Raw genomic sequence first — 18,499 nt, forward strand, 5'->3', positions numbered from 1 at the left:
TAGGTGAGGTTCGGTGGGGTGGAGTCCAGCGGTGACAACCAAGAAAGAATTCTTGAGGTGTCTTTGGTGCCAAATGGTGTTTATTACAGCAGGTGGACAGGACCCGTGGGCAGAAAGAGCTGCTGCCCCGGGGTTGTGAGGGGCGGCTGATTATACACTAGGGGGTTGGGGGAGGGAAGGAAAAGGGAGGTTTCCAAAGGATTTTCATATGTTAAAGACTCACAGGATACCCAAGGCCTTGCCATCGTCAAGTTAAGGTTGCTTACCCGTCTAGTAAGGCATTCTCATGAAGATAGTTGGGCATTTATACTCTGCCCAGTTCAAGTGTCTGTGGATGGCTGCAGATTATAAGGACATTTAATCGTTCTCTACATTGCCTTCTGGAAGCCAGGTTATTGATGGAAATGCTTTGTTCCTGTAGATCGCGAAGACATTCGCAAACTGAGCGAGACCCCTGTCTTGCAGGATTGTGGTCCCTGTAAGTGTTTTTCCTTTCCTTAGCTTTAGGGCCGCCAGGAGTGTCTGAGGAATGTCACATATTTCCCGTCGGGGTGGGGGAGGTTGTGGGGTGTCAGCTTCTGCTTTGTCCTCAGCTTGCCTTCGGTTCCCTCATCACGCAGCACAGCCAGGCTCCCCTCCCCCCAACCCTTATTTCACTTGGTCTCCCTTTCCAGAAATCTTGCACCGCCGGCCGCCTTTCCCACTTGCCCTCCCGCCCCAGCTTCTTCCTACCATTAGAAGCAGCCAGCAGGAGGGCCCTCACCTTCCTGCCCCGAGGCGACAGCCCCATCTGTACCCTCACCGTCCACCAGGCCCCTGTGCCTAAGGAGGGAGGGCCCTCTCGCACTTGGGTCTGGACCTCGCCCCCTGTGGGCACAACCCCCGTCTTTATCACCATCTTCTCCTGCCCTGTTGGATCGCTCCCATCCTCGAAGAGTCCTTCTCCGGCACCTTCTGCCTTTGCCTCCGCACCCCCAATTCCTGCCACCCTTCCCACCAGGCTTTCTCAAAAGCCTCAGCCGCACCCACGGCTCCCGCCTTCAGTGCGTCCTAGCCACTGCTCCTGCCTCCGGGGCCCCAACCCTAATCTGCTCCCCCCTCCGGTCCATGTCACGTGGTTGGCTGCTCCAATCTTCTTGAGACACTTTTTTCTCTCGGTTTCTGTGTTGCCAGAGTTTTGCGAGTGCCTTCCTTCCTGTCAATCTGTCCTTGCCCCTTCCCCTCTACCTATATGTTCTTCCCAAGGTTGTCTCCTCTGGTCCTCTTGATGTGGTTTTGGAATATAAATGAGGTTCAGTGGGGTGAGGTCCGGAGCCGACGACCAAGAAAGAATTCTTGAGACACCTTTGGTGCAAAAAAGGTGGTTTTATTAAAGCACAGAATTAAGGCCCAAGGGCAGAAAGAGCTGCTGCCCTGGGGCCTTGAGGAGTGGCCGTTATATACCCGGGCGTTGGGGGATGGGGAAGTGGGGGGGTAAGGAAAAGGGAGGTTTCAAAAGAACTTTCATATGCTAAAGAGGACCTAGGAGATGATGGAGGCCTTGCCATTGTCAGGTTAAGTTTGTTTACCCCTCCAGCAAGGCATTAACATTAAGGTAGTTGGGAGATTCCTGGAAGAATGTCGCACGTGTCCCACCCAGGAGGGGGGGGGGTCGCAGGGTGTCCCCTTGTGCTTTGTCTTCAGCCAGCCTTCCGTCCGTCATCACTCTGGTTCTAAATGCCACCCATATGCCAGTAACACCCAGATCTCCCTCCCCACCCTGGGGTATCCAGCTGCCCCCTGGGCCTCACCAGGGGGGATCTCCGTGATGCATTTTGCACTGTAGGTGAGGTTCGGTGGGATGGGGTCCAGAGCCGCAGGCCAAGAAAGAATTCTGGAGGTGGTTTTGGTGCAAAAGGTGGTTTATTAAAGCACAGGGACAGGGGCGCCTGGGTGGCACAGCGGTTAAGCGTCTGCCTTCGGCTCAGGGCGTGATCCCGGCGTTATGGGATCGAGCCCCACATCAGGCTCCTCCGCTATGAGCCTGCTTCTTCCTCTCCCACTCCCCCTGCTTGTGTTCCCTCTCTCGCTGGCTATCTCTATCTCTGTCAAATAAATGAATAAAATCTTAAAAAAATAAATAAAAAAAAACAAAGCACAGGGACAGGACCCCGGGGCAGAAAGCCCGGGGTTGTGAGAAGCAATTGGTTTTATACTATGGGGTTGGGGGAGGTAAGGGTAAGGGAGGCTTTTAAAAGAACGTTCATATGCCAAGGAGGACCTACCAGACTGGAGGCTTTGCCATGTCTAGTTAAGGTTGTTTTCCCCTCTAGCAAGGCGTTAACATTAAGGTAGTCGGATGTTTCCTGGAGGAATGTCACACACGTCCCACCCAGGAATGGGGGGGGGTGCGGTTTGCAGGGTGTCAGCTATGTCCTCAGCCCTCGTCATCTTCTTCTCCCTCGTCATCAACATGGAAAGTGGGGAGGAGGTTGCGGATTCCCAGCACCCAGCATCCACACTCTCCCGGCGGAGGGCGGCAGCGTCTTCCCAGGCTCCTCCCTTTTACCCTTGGCCCCAGCCCCCTCTGCACATAGTGACCAGAGCGACCTTTTCACAGACATAACACCAGGTGAGACAGGTGAGACTGTTCTCCGCTGAAAACCTCCAGCAGCTTCTCCCTTCTCCGGTGCACTTGGAATCCGATACAGACTCCTTGGGCTGACGTGGGCTGCCCTGCAGTCCGGCCCCCACCTCCGTCTCCAGGCTCCTGGCATCCTTTCAGTGCCTCGGCGCCAGACATCAGCCCGCCAGACTTCCTTCTGCCTCTTGGACACTCCAGGCCTGTGTCCGGTTGGGCCTTTGCACTGTGACCTTCGCCTGGAACGTGCTTTGTCCTCAGAGTTCCTAGGGAACAGCTGGCTCCTTCTTGTCCTTCAGATCCTAGTAGCACTGACATCGCCCCAGTGAGGCTGGCGGGTCCTGACCGCCCATCTCCCCTCACCACGCGGGGCACTGAACGTGGGGGACTGAATGCCCTGGAGGGCGCTTCTCGCAGGCTGCCGTCCCTCCCAGGGGCTTATGTTTGCTTTAGTGTCTGACTCGCTCTGTTAGAATGTAATCGCCAGGAGGACAAGGCCCCTTTCCTCGCTGTTCTGTCTCCAGCTCCTAGGGGGGACCTAGCCCAAAGACGACACTCAACAAAGAGCCCTTGACCTAATGAATGGGGCCATCTGTGTGAAGTCTTGGTCCCGCGCTTGGCGTATAGTGGCCGCCCCCAAGAAGCCGAGACAAAGCGGGCACTGCAGAGGGCATCGCTGTCACTCAGAGACCAAGATCACAATATTATTGAGTGTTTCCGCACTGCCTGTCACCACCGTGTAAAACAAAATGTATTTTCTTTGTACCGAAATACGTAAAATCTCCTGACAGTTATTTCAGGAACCCAGCTAAAGAATTCCGTTTTCTGCCCCAGAAATAGAAATAATCAAAAGCTTTCCAGCCGTGAAGGCAGCTGAAGTCGTAACTGGTGAACCAGGACGGACGGGTGGAATTCCACGCTGAGGACAGAGCCTGTCTCTTGTTTTCAGCAGACACACTTTCCCATCTGCTCACAGAAATAGCTGTCTGCGTTCAAGATGTTTCTCAATGGCAGCCATCTGTCTAAGAGTCCGCGGTTCAGTTGTTTTAAGTCTGACCTGTCGTCTGTCCTTCTCTTGCTTACTGCTGGGGGTCTGTCCAGTGGGAACGAAAAAGCATCTAACGGTATATCTGGCTTCTGCGTGAGGCTCAGCCGTACCTAAGGGCCCCTACCTTTTAAAGGCGGGGTCATTCATTTAACAAATATTAGAGAAGATTGTCAAAGAAGGTCTTTATAAGGAAGAATCACTGGGTGATAGTCGAGTGTCTGCCTTCGGCTCAGGTCATCATCTCAGGGTCCTGGGATCCAGCCCCACATCGGGCTCCCTGCTCAGTGGGGAGTCTTCTTCTCCCTCTCCCTCTGCCCCTCCTGCTTGTGCGCTCGCTCGATCTCTCAAATAAATAAATAAAAATCTTTAAATATATATATATATATATATATGGAGAAATCATCATCAGAATTCTTACCTGCAAACAGTGGAATCTCCTCCAGGAAGAAACGTATTCAAGGAAAACAGTGGTGCACCGTTCCCCAGGAAGGGCGGGCATGTTAGTTTCAGAGGCCATGGCAGCAAGAACGATGCCAAGCTGTCCCACCCCTGCAGAGGGACACAGCTGTGCCCCCACCAGCATTCCCAGGGACTGGATACTCAAACCTCCGCTTTGCTTTCCTGTCAGCAGTCTTCCCAACAGTGGAGTCTGCCTGGGGCCACTTCGTCATGTTGGTCATTTATACTTCGAAGTGGCGGGCAGGTGTGATGCATCTAGAGGGTAGACCATAGGGAAATGTCTATATCGCAGCCACAAAAGAAGTCTTTCACCTTGGGGCATGGCTCTTGTGTGTATGCAGAAGGAAGGGCATACACGTGACAGATAACACCGCCAGAAAGAGCCATTTGAGCTGAGAACCAAAGGTTGAGGAGTCCGCCGTTAAAAGAGTGAATGGAAGAACCTTCCAGAAAAAGGGAACAGTGTGTGCAAAGGCCCTGAGGCCAAAAAAAAAAAAAAACCCTCAAAAATTTTGAGATATTCAAGGAACAGAGAGAAGGCCAATGATACCATCACCCAGCTCATGTGGGAAAGAGGGGCAGGAGTCCAGGCTGGGGAAGTAGCAGGGGCCAGGTCCCATACAGTTGGGAGGCTCACGGTAAGGAATATGGATATAATTTAAGTGCTATGGGAATCCATTAAAACAGGGAGATGACACCCTCCGATGTATATTTTTATAAAATCACTGTCTTCTGAATATGGAGAATGTAACAGAAGGGGACACATAACCAGCTAGGAGGCTTTGGGGTTGTCTCAGGAAGAGAAAGTGACTGCAGGTAGTGAGAAGTGGAGACCTGAAATGTGTTTTGGAGCCAGGTCTTTCAACAGGTGCTAAGCGATTGGCTCTGGGAATGGGGAGGAGGAAAGGAAGGAAGAAGCCAAGGAGGCTTCCCCGGTGTGTGGCTTAGACACCTGAATAGTGCCGTTTGCTGAGAGGGAGAGTGGAGCCTTTGAGGTAGGGGCCAGCTACCAAGAGTTCAGCTTTGAACTTGTTACCTTTAACACGTACCTGTGAGAAGCATGGATGCAGATGTCACCCGGTGGTTCAATCTACAGGACTAGGCTTTGGAGGAGGGGTCCGGGTTAAAGAAAGAACAAGTCCTACCCAAGTTGTCCGTATCTGTGACAACATATAGGAGCTGGGAGTGAATGACCACCATGGAGCTGTAGGTAAAAGCAGGAAAACACACTAGCTTCGTTCCAGAAGATCTAAATTTCCCTCCAGGTGAAGCCACCTCTCAATCGTACAACTTTCAGCAAAACTGAGCCTCTGTGTTCTTACCTGCAGAATGAACATCACCACTAATACCCATTTTTGCAGATTCAGTCCAGGGACAGGAAGTGCCTGAGATTGTTCAGTCAGGTCCTATTGGAATGTCTACTCATTTTAACCACTTTTCCCAAGTTCCAGAGCATGGGGACAGTAAGGGTCGTTAACAGTAATGACCCCAGCTCCTCCAGCTCATGCCCATACCTGCTAATACCAGATCTGTGAAGCCTGCTGCCCTCCCAGACACTTCCGGGCAGCCCCAGATTGAATCTCACATCGGCTCAAAAACAGGCTCCCTGGCCACCCTGTCCCATCGCAGCTGAGCCTTCAGCGTGTGGAATCTCGAGCAGCAGGGTGAGCATGGGGGGCAGGAGGGCTCCATCTCCTCTGGGCCGTGGTGGGGAGGGGATCCCAGAGCAGTCTGAGCTTACCCGCCACCGCATGATAGCTGCTTTGCCTCACAGCTCGGACGTCGTCACTGGTCACAACCCAAGAAACTAAATGGGGAAGTGTCTTCTCTAGGGCTTGCAAGGCAGGTGATTGTTATCTTTGACAAAGGAAGCAATAGACTCAAGAGAGATGAACAACTTAGCCCAGGCCACATAACTGACCTCAGGTGACATCCGGACACGGTCAGTCTAAAGTCCTTCTGCGCGGCCCTGCTGCCTCTCCAACAAAGAGACTTACACCCAGGACTGGAGTCCAGTGAAGTGCATTTATTCTCTGCTGGACTATAGAGCTCTCTAAGGAGCTGTGATGCTTCATCGAGCCGGGAGCGTTTTCTCTCTAACACATCCCAGGACCCATTTCTACGCTCTAAAAATCAGTAGCTGTTGGCCAGCCAGCTGCACGGGACACGGGAAGTCCTTTCAGCGCGCTTCCCATTCAAATATCATATTTATATAAAGCAAAGTGGTTGTTGCGGCTGGTGGACTGCTTGTCTGCCACTTGGTGGGCCATCTGTTCAACATTGCCAAACTCCTCCTCATCCTTAAAGACAGAACAGAAGTGTCTTCTCTCCTTGGAAGCCCTCCAGCTCTCCCCCAGACAGAATCAAGCCTTCCCCCCCACCCGCCCCGTCATCGGCTTCCGATGATACTCTGCTCGTATGGCTGTGGCAGACTGTTAGTTGTTCCCCAATATCGGAGCGCTCTAGCTGCCATCTTGGACTCTACAGACAAGGCTCCTATCTTAGGGATGTTGTAACTACGAGCTGGAAGAAGTCAGAGTCCCTAAGGATTTATCACAGTGCAAATACCGTATTAGCCCTGGAGTGCCTACCTTCAGACTGTTGTTATGTGGGAGGGACATTTCTACCTAGTTTGGACCACTGTCATTTTGAGTCTCTGTCACTCACCTAACCCCAACTTACATTACCTGTCTAGGAAATAGGTGATACTTTCCACCCCTTAGCGAAACTGTCTATTTACTGCTCTCCGCGGCTAGACTGGGAGCTCCTCTGGGCAGGAACTAGGTCCCAAGGTGTGCCCGGGGGCAGACACGGTGGCTGCTGCTCAGTAAAATGTCCCCTGAGGAAGGTGCAGTGAGTGTGTGTGACAACAATGGCAGGAACGCTCGCAGAGCACGTTCCAGGAGCGGCTGCTCGTGTGCTTTGCACGCACGTGGGGACTTCATCCTCCTAAGAACCTAGGAGGAAACCAAGACCACCAAGTGGTTCAGGGACTTGTCCAAGATTAGCAGCTGTTCGGAGGGACAGGGCTGGGACTGGCACCCCGGCCTGCTCCATCCCCAGCGTCTGACTTTTCCACAGCAGCACCTCTTGGCCGCGCTCCTGGGTCGGAGGGCTGAGTGCTCAGGCTGCGCTGAACGGTCTCCCTCCACATGCTCTGTCTCTAAGAACAATGAGCCATGTCTAGGAAGTTTCGTGTACACTGTTTGTATTCCTCTCATCACCAGTTTTATTAAATTTATTCTTTTTTTTTTTTTTTTTCCGCTGGAGTCTCCTGGTACAAATTCAACCACTGAGAAGGACTCTTCGGCCAAGAAGAGCTCAGCAGATAGGTCCCAAACACAGAATGCTGCGACAGGTGGGTTCACTACCTAGACAAAAGTAGGCGTCTTGACTGCGTTACGCTCTCCCAAGCCCTGGCTGCTTGGGTTTGTTCAAACATAATTTGCCACCCTAGTTTACATCTGTAGTTCTCGCCCGGGCCTTGGCACCAAGTGGTATCTGAGAAGAGGACAGAATTATTTTTCAGGGGACGCCTGGGGGGCTCAGTCGGTTGAGCATCTGCCTTCAGCTCAGGTTGGGATCGAGTCCCGCGTCGGGCTCCCTGCTCCTGGGAGAGCCTGCTTCTCCCTCTGTCTCCGCCTTCCTCTCTCTGCCTCTCATGAATCGATCAAAAAATAAAAGCTTTAAAAAAAAAGAATTATTTTTCAGTTCAACGAGCACTAAGTTCCACTCTGATGATGGTGAGTTCAGCACGGTGCTGGTATCTGTGGGGAAGAGAGGTGGTTAGCAATGGAAGAAAAAAGCCCAAGGCACGATGACTGCCCGCTCCACCCCCCGCCCCGTGGCCCCGTCAGAAAACAGCTTTGATTGAGGTAGGGATTGATTTGTGCCCAGATGTTCGTTTATGAAGGAGACTGAGTGACTACACAGAGGGGCCAATGCCTTTGAAATAAAAGTTTGCTACTCACAGTTCTCGTAAAAAGAGAGGCCCACTCAGGGCCATGGGAGGAAGCACCAGGGTCCGTCAGGAGGCAGAACAGAGCAAGGGGAAGGCATAGGCCACAGACTTTACCGGGATTTCTTTACAAAAGATTAGGCATGAAAAGGCTAACAGGATGGGGCGCCTGGGTGGCACAGCGGTTGAGCGTCTGCCTTCGGCTCAGGGTGTGATCCCGGCGGTATGGGATCGAGCCCCACATCAGGCTCTTCCACTATGAGCCTGCTTCTTCCTCTCCCACTCCCCCTGCTTGTGTTCCCTCTCTCGCTGGCTGTCTCTATCTCTGTCAAATAAATAAATAAAATCTTTAAAAAAAAAAAAAAGGTTAACAGGTTAGGGTTAGCTAGTTTGAGCGACCTTGGTGGGCTTTGGGGTGTAGGGCTGTCCCTAGTTGTCTGGCACCTGGCCTCGGGGTGATTTAGGGCAGGGGAAAACCCACCTTGGAGTGCTGGAGTTAGAGAAGTGGGTGGTTCAGAGCACGGGCTCTGGGTCACAGGGGAGGCGTGAACAACTGTGGCCATGAGTTTTGCCCTCTAACTGCTGGATGCCGAATAGACCGATACAGAACCTGGGAAAGCAAAGGACAGGAACTGTTAAGTATCATTCTAGACAATTTCACACATGTCCTCATAATTCCAAAAAATTAAACAATCCTTTTTCTTGATGGAGAAATGAAGGCTCTGAGTATGTGAATTACACCTCAATCAAGCTGTTATTAAAACAAACAAACACACACAAAAACCAGCTTGGGAACCACCATTGAGCGATCTATCCAGATCCCAAACAGAGGTAAATATTTGTAGGAGACTTTGCAAAATGTAAACATATAGTTGACTCTGGAACAGCACAGGGGGTAGGGATGCTGATCCCACCGCTCAGTCAAAAATCCATATGTAACTTTTGACTCCCCTGAAGACTGAACTACTCTTAGCTTACTGTCGTCTGGAAGCGGCACCAACCACGTGAGCAGGTGATTAACACGTATTTTGTATGGCATGTGTATTATATGCTGTGTTCTTACAATAATGTAAGCTAGAAAAAGGAAAATGCTACTAAGGAAATCAGAAGGAGGGGCGCCTGGGTGGCTCAGTCAGTTAAGCGTCTGACTCTCAATCTCAGCTCATGTCTGCATCTCAGGGTCGTGAGTTCAAGCCCCACGTGGGCTCCATGCTGGGTATGGAGCCTACTTAAAACAAAACAAAAGACCAATTATATATTCAATTCATAAAGACCCATGAGTCAAAGAGGAAGTATCAGAGGGACTTAGAAAATGTTTTGAACCGAATGAAAATGAGAACTCTTTTTTAAAAAAGATTTTATTTATTTGACAGAGAGAGAGACAGTGAGAGAGAGAACACAGTGGGGGCAGGAGAGGGAGAAGCAGTCTCCCCACCGAGCAGGGAGCCTGGCCTGGGGCTTGCTCCCAGGATGCTGGGATCATGACCTGAGCCGAAGGCAGATGCTTCACGACTGAGCCACCCAGGTGCCCCAGACCTTTTTTTCTTTTTCTTTTTCTTTTTTTTAAAGATTTTATTTATTTATTCGACAGAGATAGAGATAGCCAGCGAGAGAGGGAACACAAGCAGGGGGAGTGGGAGAGGAAGAAGCAGGCTCATAGCAGAGGAGCCTGATGTGGGGCTCGATCCCATACCGCCAGGATCACGCCCCGAGCCGAAGGCAGACGCTTAACCGCTGTGCCACCCAGGCGCCCCCCCAGACCTTTTTTCTAACATGAGCAGTTAATGCTATAGATTTCCCTCTGCAGACTGCGGCGTTTCACAGATGTTTTAGATATGCTCTGTTCATTTTTATTCAGTTCAGATTGTTTGCACTTTGTAGTTCTTATGAAGAATGCTGCTATGGGCATCCATGTACGAGACTTTGTGTGCCATGTGTTCTCATTTCTCTTGGGTCTATGTAAACCAAGGCATGCAATTGCCAGGTCATATGGTGACATTTTGAGGAACCGTCCTCCAAAGTGATCATCGTTTGAAGCATGTAAGAGGACACAAATAGACTATTATCTGTACTGTATAGAACCACATATATATAAAATAGGATATATACAATAATATATACAATATATTACATATTTACTATGTATATTATATATTTACTGTATGTGACCAAATATTTATAATTTCTATGTTTTCCCATTCTTTTTCTTTTTTTTTTTTTAAGATTTTTATTTTTAAGTCATCTCTACACCCAGTGTGGGGCTTGAACTCACAACCCTGAGATCAGGAGTCGCCTGCTCTTCCAACTGAGCCGGCCAGGCGCCCATATTGTTTTTTCATTATTCTTGAAGTTCCACGTTTTCCTTTGGTACCATTTTCCTTTGACCTGAAAACAAAACAAAACAAAACAAAACACCTTTCCTTTAGTATCTCACTTACAATAGGCCTGCTGGCAGTGAAGCCCCTTTGTTTTCTTTCATCTGAGAATGTCTTTATTTCACCTTCATTCTTTTTTTTTTTAAGGTTTTATTTATTTATTTGACAGAGAGAGAGAGAGAGAGCACAGGAGCAGGCAGAGCAGCAGGCAGAGGCAGAGGGAGAAGCAGGCTCCCTGCTGAGCGGAGTGCTCCACGTGGGGCTCGATCCCAGGAGCCCGGGATCGTGACCTGAGCCCAAGGCAGACGCTTAACTGACTGAGCCACCCAGGCGCCCCTTCACCTTCATTCTTGAAGGATATTTTTTCTGAATATTCTGGGTCAGAAGTTCTTTTCTTTTAGGCCTTTCAAATATTCCACGGCCCTCTGGCCTTAATGGTTGGATGAGAAAATCCAGGCATTTCCATAGTTGTTGCCCTTTTGTGTAATGCATTTTTCTCTGGCTGCCCTCAAGATATTTTTTTTTGTCTTGGTCTTTCAGCCAGTTGATTACAATGTGTGTGGGCGTGGGTTTCTTTGGATTTAACTTGTTCGGGGGTTTGTAGAAGTTCTTAAACGTTTAAATTTCTGTCCTTTGCCAAATTTGGAAAAGTTTTCAGACATTATTTCTTTGAATAATTTTTTTTTGTACCACACTCTTTGTCCTTTCTTTATGGGACTTTGATGACGCAGATGTTACACCTGTTGATATTGTCCCATAGGTCCCTGAGGCCCTGTTCATTTTTTTCAGTCTTTTGTTTCCACGTTGTTCAGATTGAGTGGTATAATAAAAATATAGGTGTGGTCTTTGTCCCCAGTTCCTAACACAGAGCTCCTAAAACCCTCAGAGCTTCCCCAGTGACGGGAGTGTCTTTTGTTATTCATAATGAACGTCTTTCAACAACACCTGAGTGCTTGCTAATACAATGACTCAGGTTGGGGCTCCAGGCGGCTTCAGGATCAGCTCCAGTTACCAGAAAGACCAAACAGGAGTAGAGTGGGAACGGTCAGCACCACCCTCTCCAAACTCCAGGGAAAAGAGGAGGACTGGAGATTGAGTTATAAAGACTCTTGAACGGTGTGGTTTGGTGAACTTCCAGGTTGCTGGGCACATCAGTGTGCTGGGAATGTAGTATGCTGAAGACGGCGTGGACCTTCCACCCCTATACCTTGCCCTACATATCTCTTCCATCTTTCTGAACTGCCTATTTTTTTTACAGATTTTATTTATTTGAGTGAGAGAGAGAGAAAGAGCACAAGCAGGGGGAGTGGCAGAGGGTGAGGGAGAAGCAGGCTTCGCATGGAGCAGGGAGCCCGATGTGGGGCTTGATCCCAGGACCCCGGGATCACGACCTGAGCCAAAGGCAGATGCCTAACCGACTGAGCCACTCAGGCACCCCTCTGAGCTGCATTTTTTTTAAATATTTTATTTATTTATTTGACAGAGAGAGAGGCAGCAAGAGGGGGAACACAAGCAGGGGGAGTGGGAGAGGGAGAAGCAGGCTTCCCACTGAGCAGGGAGCCCAATGCGGGGCTCGATCCCAGAACACTGGGATCATGACCTGAGCTGAAGGCAGACGCTTAACAACTGAGCCACCCAGGTGCCCCTGGGCTGCATTTTTTATAATAAATCTGTAAAGGTAAATATAGCACTTTCCTAAGTTCTGTGAGTCATCCTAGAGAATTATCAAACTTGAGAGTGGGTCATAGGAACCCCCAAATTTGTAATAGGCTGGATAGAAATGTGGGTAACTGGGCATCCCATTTGAGACTGGTGCCTGAAGTGGACACAGTTTTGTCAGACTGAGTTCTTTACCTTGTGGGATCTGAGGCTAACTCTAGGTAGATTTGGAACTCAATTTTATTGTTGGAGACCCAGTATATATCAGAGAATTAGAGAATTGGTGTAGAAGGACCAGACATGTGGTATCAGAAAATACCACACAAATTGGATAATTTCTTTTTTTTTTTTTAAGTTGAAATTCAATTAATGAACATATAATGTATTATTAGTTTCAGAGGCAGAGGTGTGATTCATCAGTCTTATATAATACCAGTGCTCATTACATCATGGGCCCTCCTTAATGTCCATCACCCAGTTACCACACCCACCACTCCTCTCCACTCCAACAACCCTCAGTTTGTTTTCTATATTAAGAGTCTCTTATGGTTTGTCCCCCTCTCTGATTTCTTCTTGTTTTATTTTTTTCCTCTCTTCCCCTATGATCCTCTGCTTTTGTTTCTTAAATTCCACATATGAGTGAGATCACATAATTGTCTTTCTCTGATTGACTTATTTTGCTTAGCATAATACCCTCTAGTTCCAGCCGCGTCATTACAAATGGCAAGATTTCAATTTTTTTGATGGCCGAGTAGTATTCCATGGTATAAAAAAACCCACATCTTCTTTATCCATTCATCTGTCAGTGGACATCTGGGCTCTTTCCATAGTTTGGCTGTTGTGGACATTGCTATAAACACTGGGGTGCAGGTGCCCCTTCGGATCACTACGTTTGTATCTTTGGGGAAAATTTACCCAGTAGGGCAATTGCTGGATTGTTGGGTAGCTCAACTTTTTGAGGAACCTCCATACTGTTTTCCAGAGTGGCTGCACCAGCTTGCTTTCCCATCAACACTGTGAGAGGGTTCCCCTTTCTCCACATCCCCGCCAACATCTGTCATTTCCTGACTTGTTAATTTTAACCATTCTGACAGGTGTGAGGTGGTATCTCATTGTGGTTTTGGTTTGTATTTCCCTGATGCTGAGCGATATGGAGCATTTTTTGACATATCTGTTGGGCATCTGGATGTCTTCTTTAAAGAAATGTCTGTTCATGTCTTCTGCCCATTTCTTGATTGGATTATTTGTTTTTTGGGTGTTGGGTTTGATAAGTTCTTTATAGATATTCGATACTAGTCCTTTATCTTATAAGACATTTGCAATTATCTTCTCCCATTCTGTCGGCTGTCTTTTGGTTTTGTCGACTGTTTCCTTTGCTGTACCAAAGCTTTTTATCTTGATGAAGTCCCAGTAGTTCGTTTTTGCCTTTTTTTCCCTTGTCTTTGGAAATGAGTCTAGCAAGAAGTTGCTGTGGCCAAGGTCACAGGGGTTGCTGCCTCTGTTCTCCTCTAGGATTTTGATGGATTCCTGCCTCCCACATTTAGGTCTTTTATCAATTTTGAGTCTATTTTTGTGTATGGTGTAAGGAAATGGTTCAGTTTCATTCTTCTGCATGTGGCTGTCCAATTTTCCCAACACCATTTGTTGAAGAGACTGTCTTTTTCCATTGGATATTCTTTCCTGCTTTGTCAAAGACAAATTGGATAATTTCTATTGATTTATCTTCAAGTTCATTGTCTCTTTCCTCTGTCACCTCAGTTCTGCTATTGATCCCATCTGGTGAATTTTTTTTTTCCAGTTGTTGTATTTTTCAGTTGTAAAATTTCTATTTGGTTCCCTGTCATAGCTTCTTTTTCCCTACTAAGAGTTACTATTTTTTTATTTGTTTCAAAGTGTTTGCCCTTACTTCTTACATCATTGTTGTAATGAATGATTTACAGTCTTTATCTGATGGTTTCAACAGCTGAGTCATTTTAGGGTGGGTGATGCTGACTGTCTTTTTCCCTTGATAATTCATTAACCTTTCCTCATTGTTTTATGTTGAGTAATTTTGGATTGTATTCTGGATATTTTATTTTATTTATTTATTTATTTATTTATTTATTTTTTAAAGGCTTTATTTATTTATTTGACAGAGAGAGGAGAGAGAGAGGGAACACAAGCAGGGGGAGTGGGAGAGGAAGAAGCAGACTCCCCGCTGAGCAGGGAGCCGGATGCAGGGCTCGATCCAGGACCCTAGGATCATGACCTGAGCCAAAGGCAGATACTTAACAACTGAGCCTCCCAGGCACCCTTGGACATTTTAAATGTTATAAGATTTGAGTCTAGTTTGAATGTATTGAGAAGGTTGGAATGTTTTGTTTTGTTTTGGTTTGTTTTGTTTTGGTTTGGTTTGGTTTGGTTTGGTTTCAGCAGGAAATTCACCCAGTTAGGGTCAGATCACAAGTTCTGCCTTCTGTAGATTGCACTTTCAATGCCAGTTCAGTGTTCAAAACTTTTGCAATGCCCTCTGGATCCATCCTACGCATGTGCCACCCAGGGACCACATTTGAGACCTGAGCAGTGAGCTGCCTTGCAGTTCAGTTCTCAAAGCTTTTTTTATGCTGTTTAGGGTCAGATACACTTATGTGTGTGCAGCTTGGGTGAGCGTGGCTTCCATACACAATTTTATGGGATTCCTTTCTTGACCTCTCTTCTCTTCCCCATGCTCTGGCTCCAAAGGCACCCCTGTCTGGTCTTCTGCTAGAAAGTTGGAACTTCAGCCTCTGCACTCTTCTGCATATTTCCTATGACTGAGTCTCCATGGGCCAACTGGGAGGAGGACAGAGAGGAAAAAAGCAACAGAGATTCCCTTCACACTCTTTGTGCAAGCCCATGGTGCAGAGAAGGATTCCCTCACAGTTTTAGATGCCTGTCCAGCTGCCACTTCTTCTGCTGTCACTACCGTATAGGGTTGCAGCTTTAGGAAGAGGGCCTGCTGAGATGCATGGGTGGAAGACAGAACAAAACAGGGTTTCCCCCACTCTTGCTGTCCCTTAGGGCTTCTCACTTTTGGACCACAGACAGAGGGCTTCTGTTAGGTCTCCTTCTGTCTTCACCCGGTGCTCAGTTCTGGGATTCATGTTGCCTTTGAGCTGGGGCATATGAGGGGAAAGAAGAAATCCAGGAAACTCTCTGCCATATGGTTCTTATTCTGAGTTCTGGTTTTCTTTCCCAAGTCACCTGCTACCATCTACTTTTCAGAGTCCTCAGATAGGCACCCCATCCATTATGTCCAGGATTTTCAGTTGCATTGAGTGGGAGATGGGGTAGAGTGTGTTTAGTCCATCCCAACCACAACTGGAATCCTGATAGAGTTCTTTTTTTCCCTTACTCCATATTATTCTAATTATTTGGAAGTTACATATTCTCTCTATATTCTTTACTGCAGATTTTTCTTTATTGCAGTGAATCTCAAACAGGAACAATCTCTCTCCCCACCCTCAAGGAACATTTAGCAATGTCTAGAGACATTTTTGGCTCTAAGTGTCTCCGGGAGTGATTGCCACCAACATCTAGTGGGTAGAGGTCAGGGATACCGCTAAACGTCCTGCAACATACAAGGTAACCCCTACGGCAAAGAATCGTCTGGCCAAAATGTCCGTAGGACCAAGATGGTGAAACCTCACTTTATTATATGCATTTGAATTTCTCTCATTCATTTTTAGCTTTATCTAAAGTTAATTAATATCTTAACCCACCTTTCCTGAACAAATCAAGGGCTCGGACTAATTTAACTCCAATCTCTTCCCTCCAGACCCAAATGCTATTTTAATCTAGTGTTTTTAGTTCTGTCTTATTTTAAAACCTCACAAATGACACATTATACATATTATTGTAGATAATTTTTATTTGCTCTTAAACTATCATTTTATTTGCCTACTGCTTCCTGATGCTTAGACCATCTTTCTGGGATTATTTTTCCTGGAAAAAAATATTAGATAGATATTTAGAGAGAGAGAGAATAAGAAAGAGAATCTTTAGCAGTTCCTTCATCACAGTTGTCTTCCCGTAATTTTTGTTTTTCTATGAATGTCTTTATTTCACCTTTGTCCTTGAAGATAGTTTGCTGGGTACACAAGTCTACCGCAGTGCTTTGATGATTTCATTCTATTGTGTTCTGCCTTCTATTGTTCCTGTTGAGAACTCTGCAGTCATTCTAATTGTTACCCCTTTATACATGATCTATTGTTTCTCTTGGCCCATCTTTAAAATAGGCTGTTAACCTTCTCCCACAGAAAAGCCATAATTTTGTGCAAGGGTCGGATCTTTTATTCTCAATACCCTTCCTGATTCTGCTTAGCATTTTTGTTTGTTTGTTTGTTTGTTTGTTTGTTTTGAAGTAAGCTCTACACCTAACATGGGGCTTGAATTCGTGGCCCCGAGACCAAGAGTTGCATGCTCTACTGACTAAGCCAGCTAGGCACACCTCTGCATAGTATTTTTGTGGCCATCAAGCCTCTCCTTCCTTTTCTGTAACCATAGCGTAACTTGTAGAGAATTCTACGCACGGCGTGGAGTTGGTGTTACACTTACTACTGCATGCCTTTTTTTTTTTTTTTCACGAAACTGTGAGTTCCTTGAAGATAGTCTACTCCCAGCACTGAGCATGGGCCTAACACGTAGTAGATGCTCAGTGGATGCTTATTGGGTGGATGGATGATGGATGGATGGACAGATACGCAGAGGGACAAACGTGTGCGGTCGCAGGTATGTGTCTGGCTGAAATGCAAATGCAGCTGCATGAACTTACCGGAGCCGCTTCCTCTAGCATCTCCCAATGATCCGCGTGCCCCCAGGCACTTTCACACCAACAGGAAGCTGAGATCTGCCATATGCTCTTTCTCATCACAGCCGAAAAGTGCCAATGATCCTTTTCTTGTTAACATTACATTGACAGAGCATCACGGTCAGATTCTGGGCTTGAGGAAAGCTACGAAACTAGTCAAGAGGATATCAGAAGCAAGAGAACTTCAGAATATGCTTCCTAAGGAGGTGAGCACATGATTGGAAATGTAATAGTAGAGATGGTTTAAGAGGGGCTAGGAGATCTGGTGAGAAAAGCCAGCACTGTGAAGATGTCAGGGTAAGAACTGGGGTGTTTCTGATTATACTCTGGGGTGATACAGTCAGGACATCTCCCAAGGCTAATTCTTGGGTGACGTAGGCACCAGTTAGTTGAGTGAGTGTTTCATCTGGATTTCTCCAGGGATTTAAATTACTCGCCTGGAATACAGGAGCCTTGGTGTAATGCAAAGAGAATACGGAGACTCAGTTTCCTACTTGAGAAAATGGGGACGATGATTCCTGGGTCATGGTGTTCTTATGAGGTTTACCTGAGGTAGTGATGATAATTAACATGTAATGAACACTTACCATATGTACGACATTAACTAAACCTGTATGTGCCGTCTATTTTATTTTACTGTCACAGTCCTCTGAGATAATCTCTCCTGCTCTTTAGTTTATTAATGAGGGAAGTGGTCACTCAGAACATTGTCCAGATTCACAAAGCAAATAATGAGAAAGCCAAGACTTGCACACAGAGCTGTCTGACCCTTTTTCATCTCTGAGCTTTGCCATTAGCAAAGTCCCCAGGACTTGAAAGGTCCTGGATTAATGTGTGTTCTCTCCTCTTCTCCTCCCCTCCCCTAACTCTTCCCCACAAACCTCAGAGGGTGGTCCTTTACATCAATGGCACCTTCAGAGTTCTTGAACCTTCTTCATTTCTCCATATTTTACCACTGTCTATTTCCCCTCAGCATCTAGGAATGAAATTTTGAGAAGTAGCCGGAAATGATGAAAAAGACAGACAGACCTGGGTTCAAATGTCAGTGCTGCGTCTCATCAACTGTGATACTTAAGCGGGTTAACTTTTCTTTTTTTTTTTTTTTTTTGTTTAAGATTTTATTTATTTATTTGACAGAGAGACAGCCAGCGAGAGTGGGAACACAAGCAGGGGGAGTGGGAGAGGAAGAAGCAGGCTCACAGCGGAGGAGCCCGATGCAGGGCTCGATCCCAGGACCCTGGGATCATGCCCTGACCCGAAGGCAGATGCTTAACGACTGAGCCACCCAGGCGCCCCTAACTTTTCTGACCTTATTCTACAAAATGGGGAAAATCGGGGCCCCTGGGTGACTCCGTTGGTTAAGCATCTGCCTTCGCCTCAGGTCATGATCTCACGGTCCTGGGATCGAGCCCCACGTTGGGCTTGCTGCTCCGCGGGGAGTCTGCTTCTCCCTCTCCCTCTGCCCCTCCCCCCTGCTCGCTCTCTCTCTTCTCTCTCTCTCTCAAATAAATAAAATCTTTTTTTAAAAAGTATAAAATGAGGAAACTAAAGT

The 18,499-nt window shown here is 47.3% G+C and overlaps 1 protein-coding gene across 1 annotated transcript in view; it reads left to right on the forward strand.

Annotated features, from left to right (window-relative positions):
• Nucleotides 1–18,499, forward strand: part of FAM227A (family with sequence similarity 227 member A) — an 86,217-nt gene that overhangs the window by 39,110 nt on the left and 28,608 nt on the right. Inside the window, exons 13-14 of the mRNA XM_087868702.1 lie at nucleotides 7,398–7,485; nucleotides 17,059–17,153. Coding sequence (XP_087724828.1) covers nucleotides 7,398–7,485; nucleotides 17,059–17,153 — 183 coding nt within the window. The remainder of the gene's footprint in view (nucleotides 1–7,397; nucleotides 7,486–17,058; nucleotides 17,154–18,499) is intronic.

This window comes from Ursus americanus, chromosome 17, assembly GCF_024610735.1.
Source record: "Ursus americanus isolate L20-20 chromosome 17, mUrsAme1.1.p, whole genome shotgun sequence".
NCBI classification, from domain to species: Eukaryota; Metazoa; Chordata; class Mammalia; order Carnivora; family Ursidae; genus Ursus; species Ursus americanus.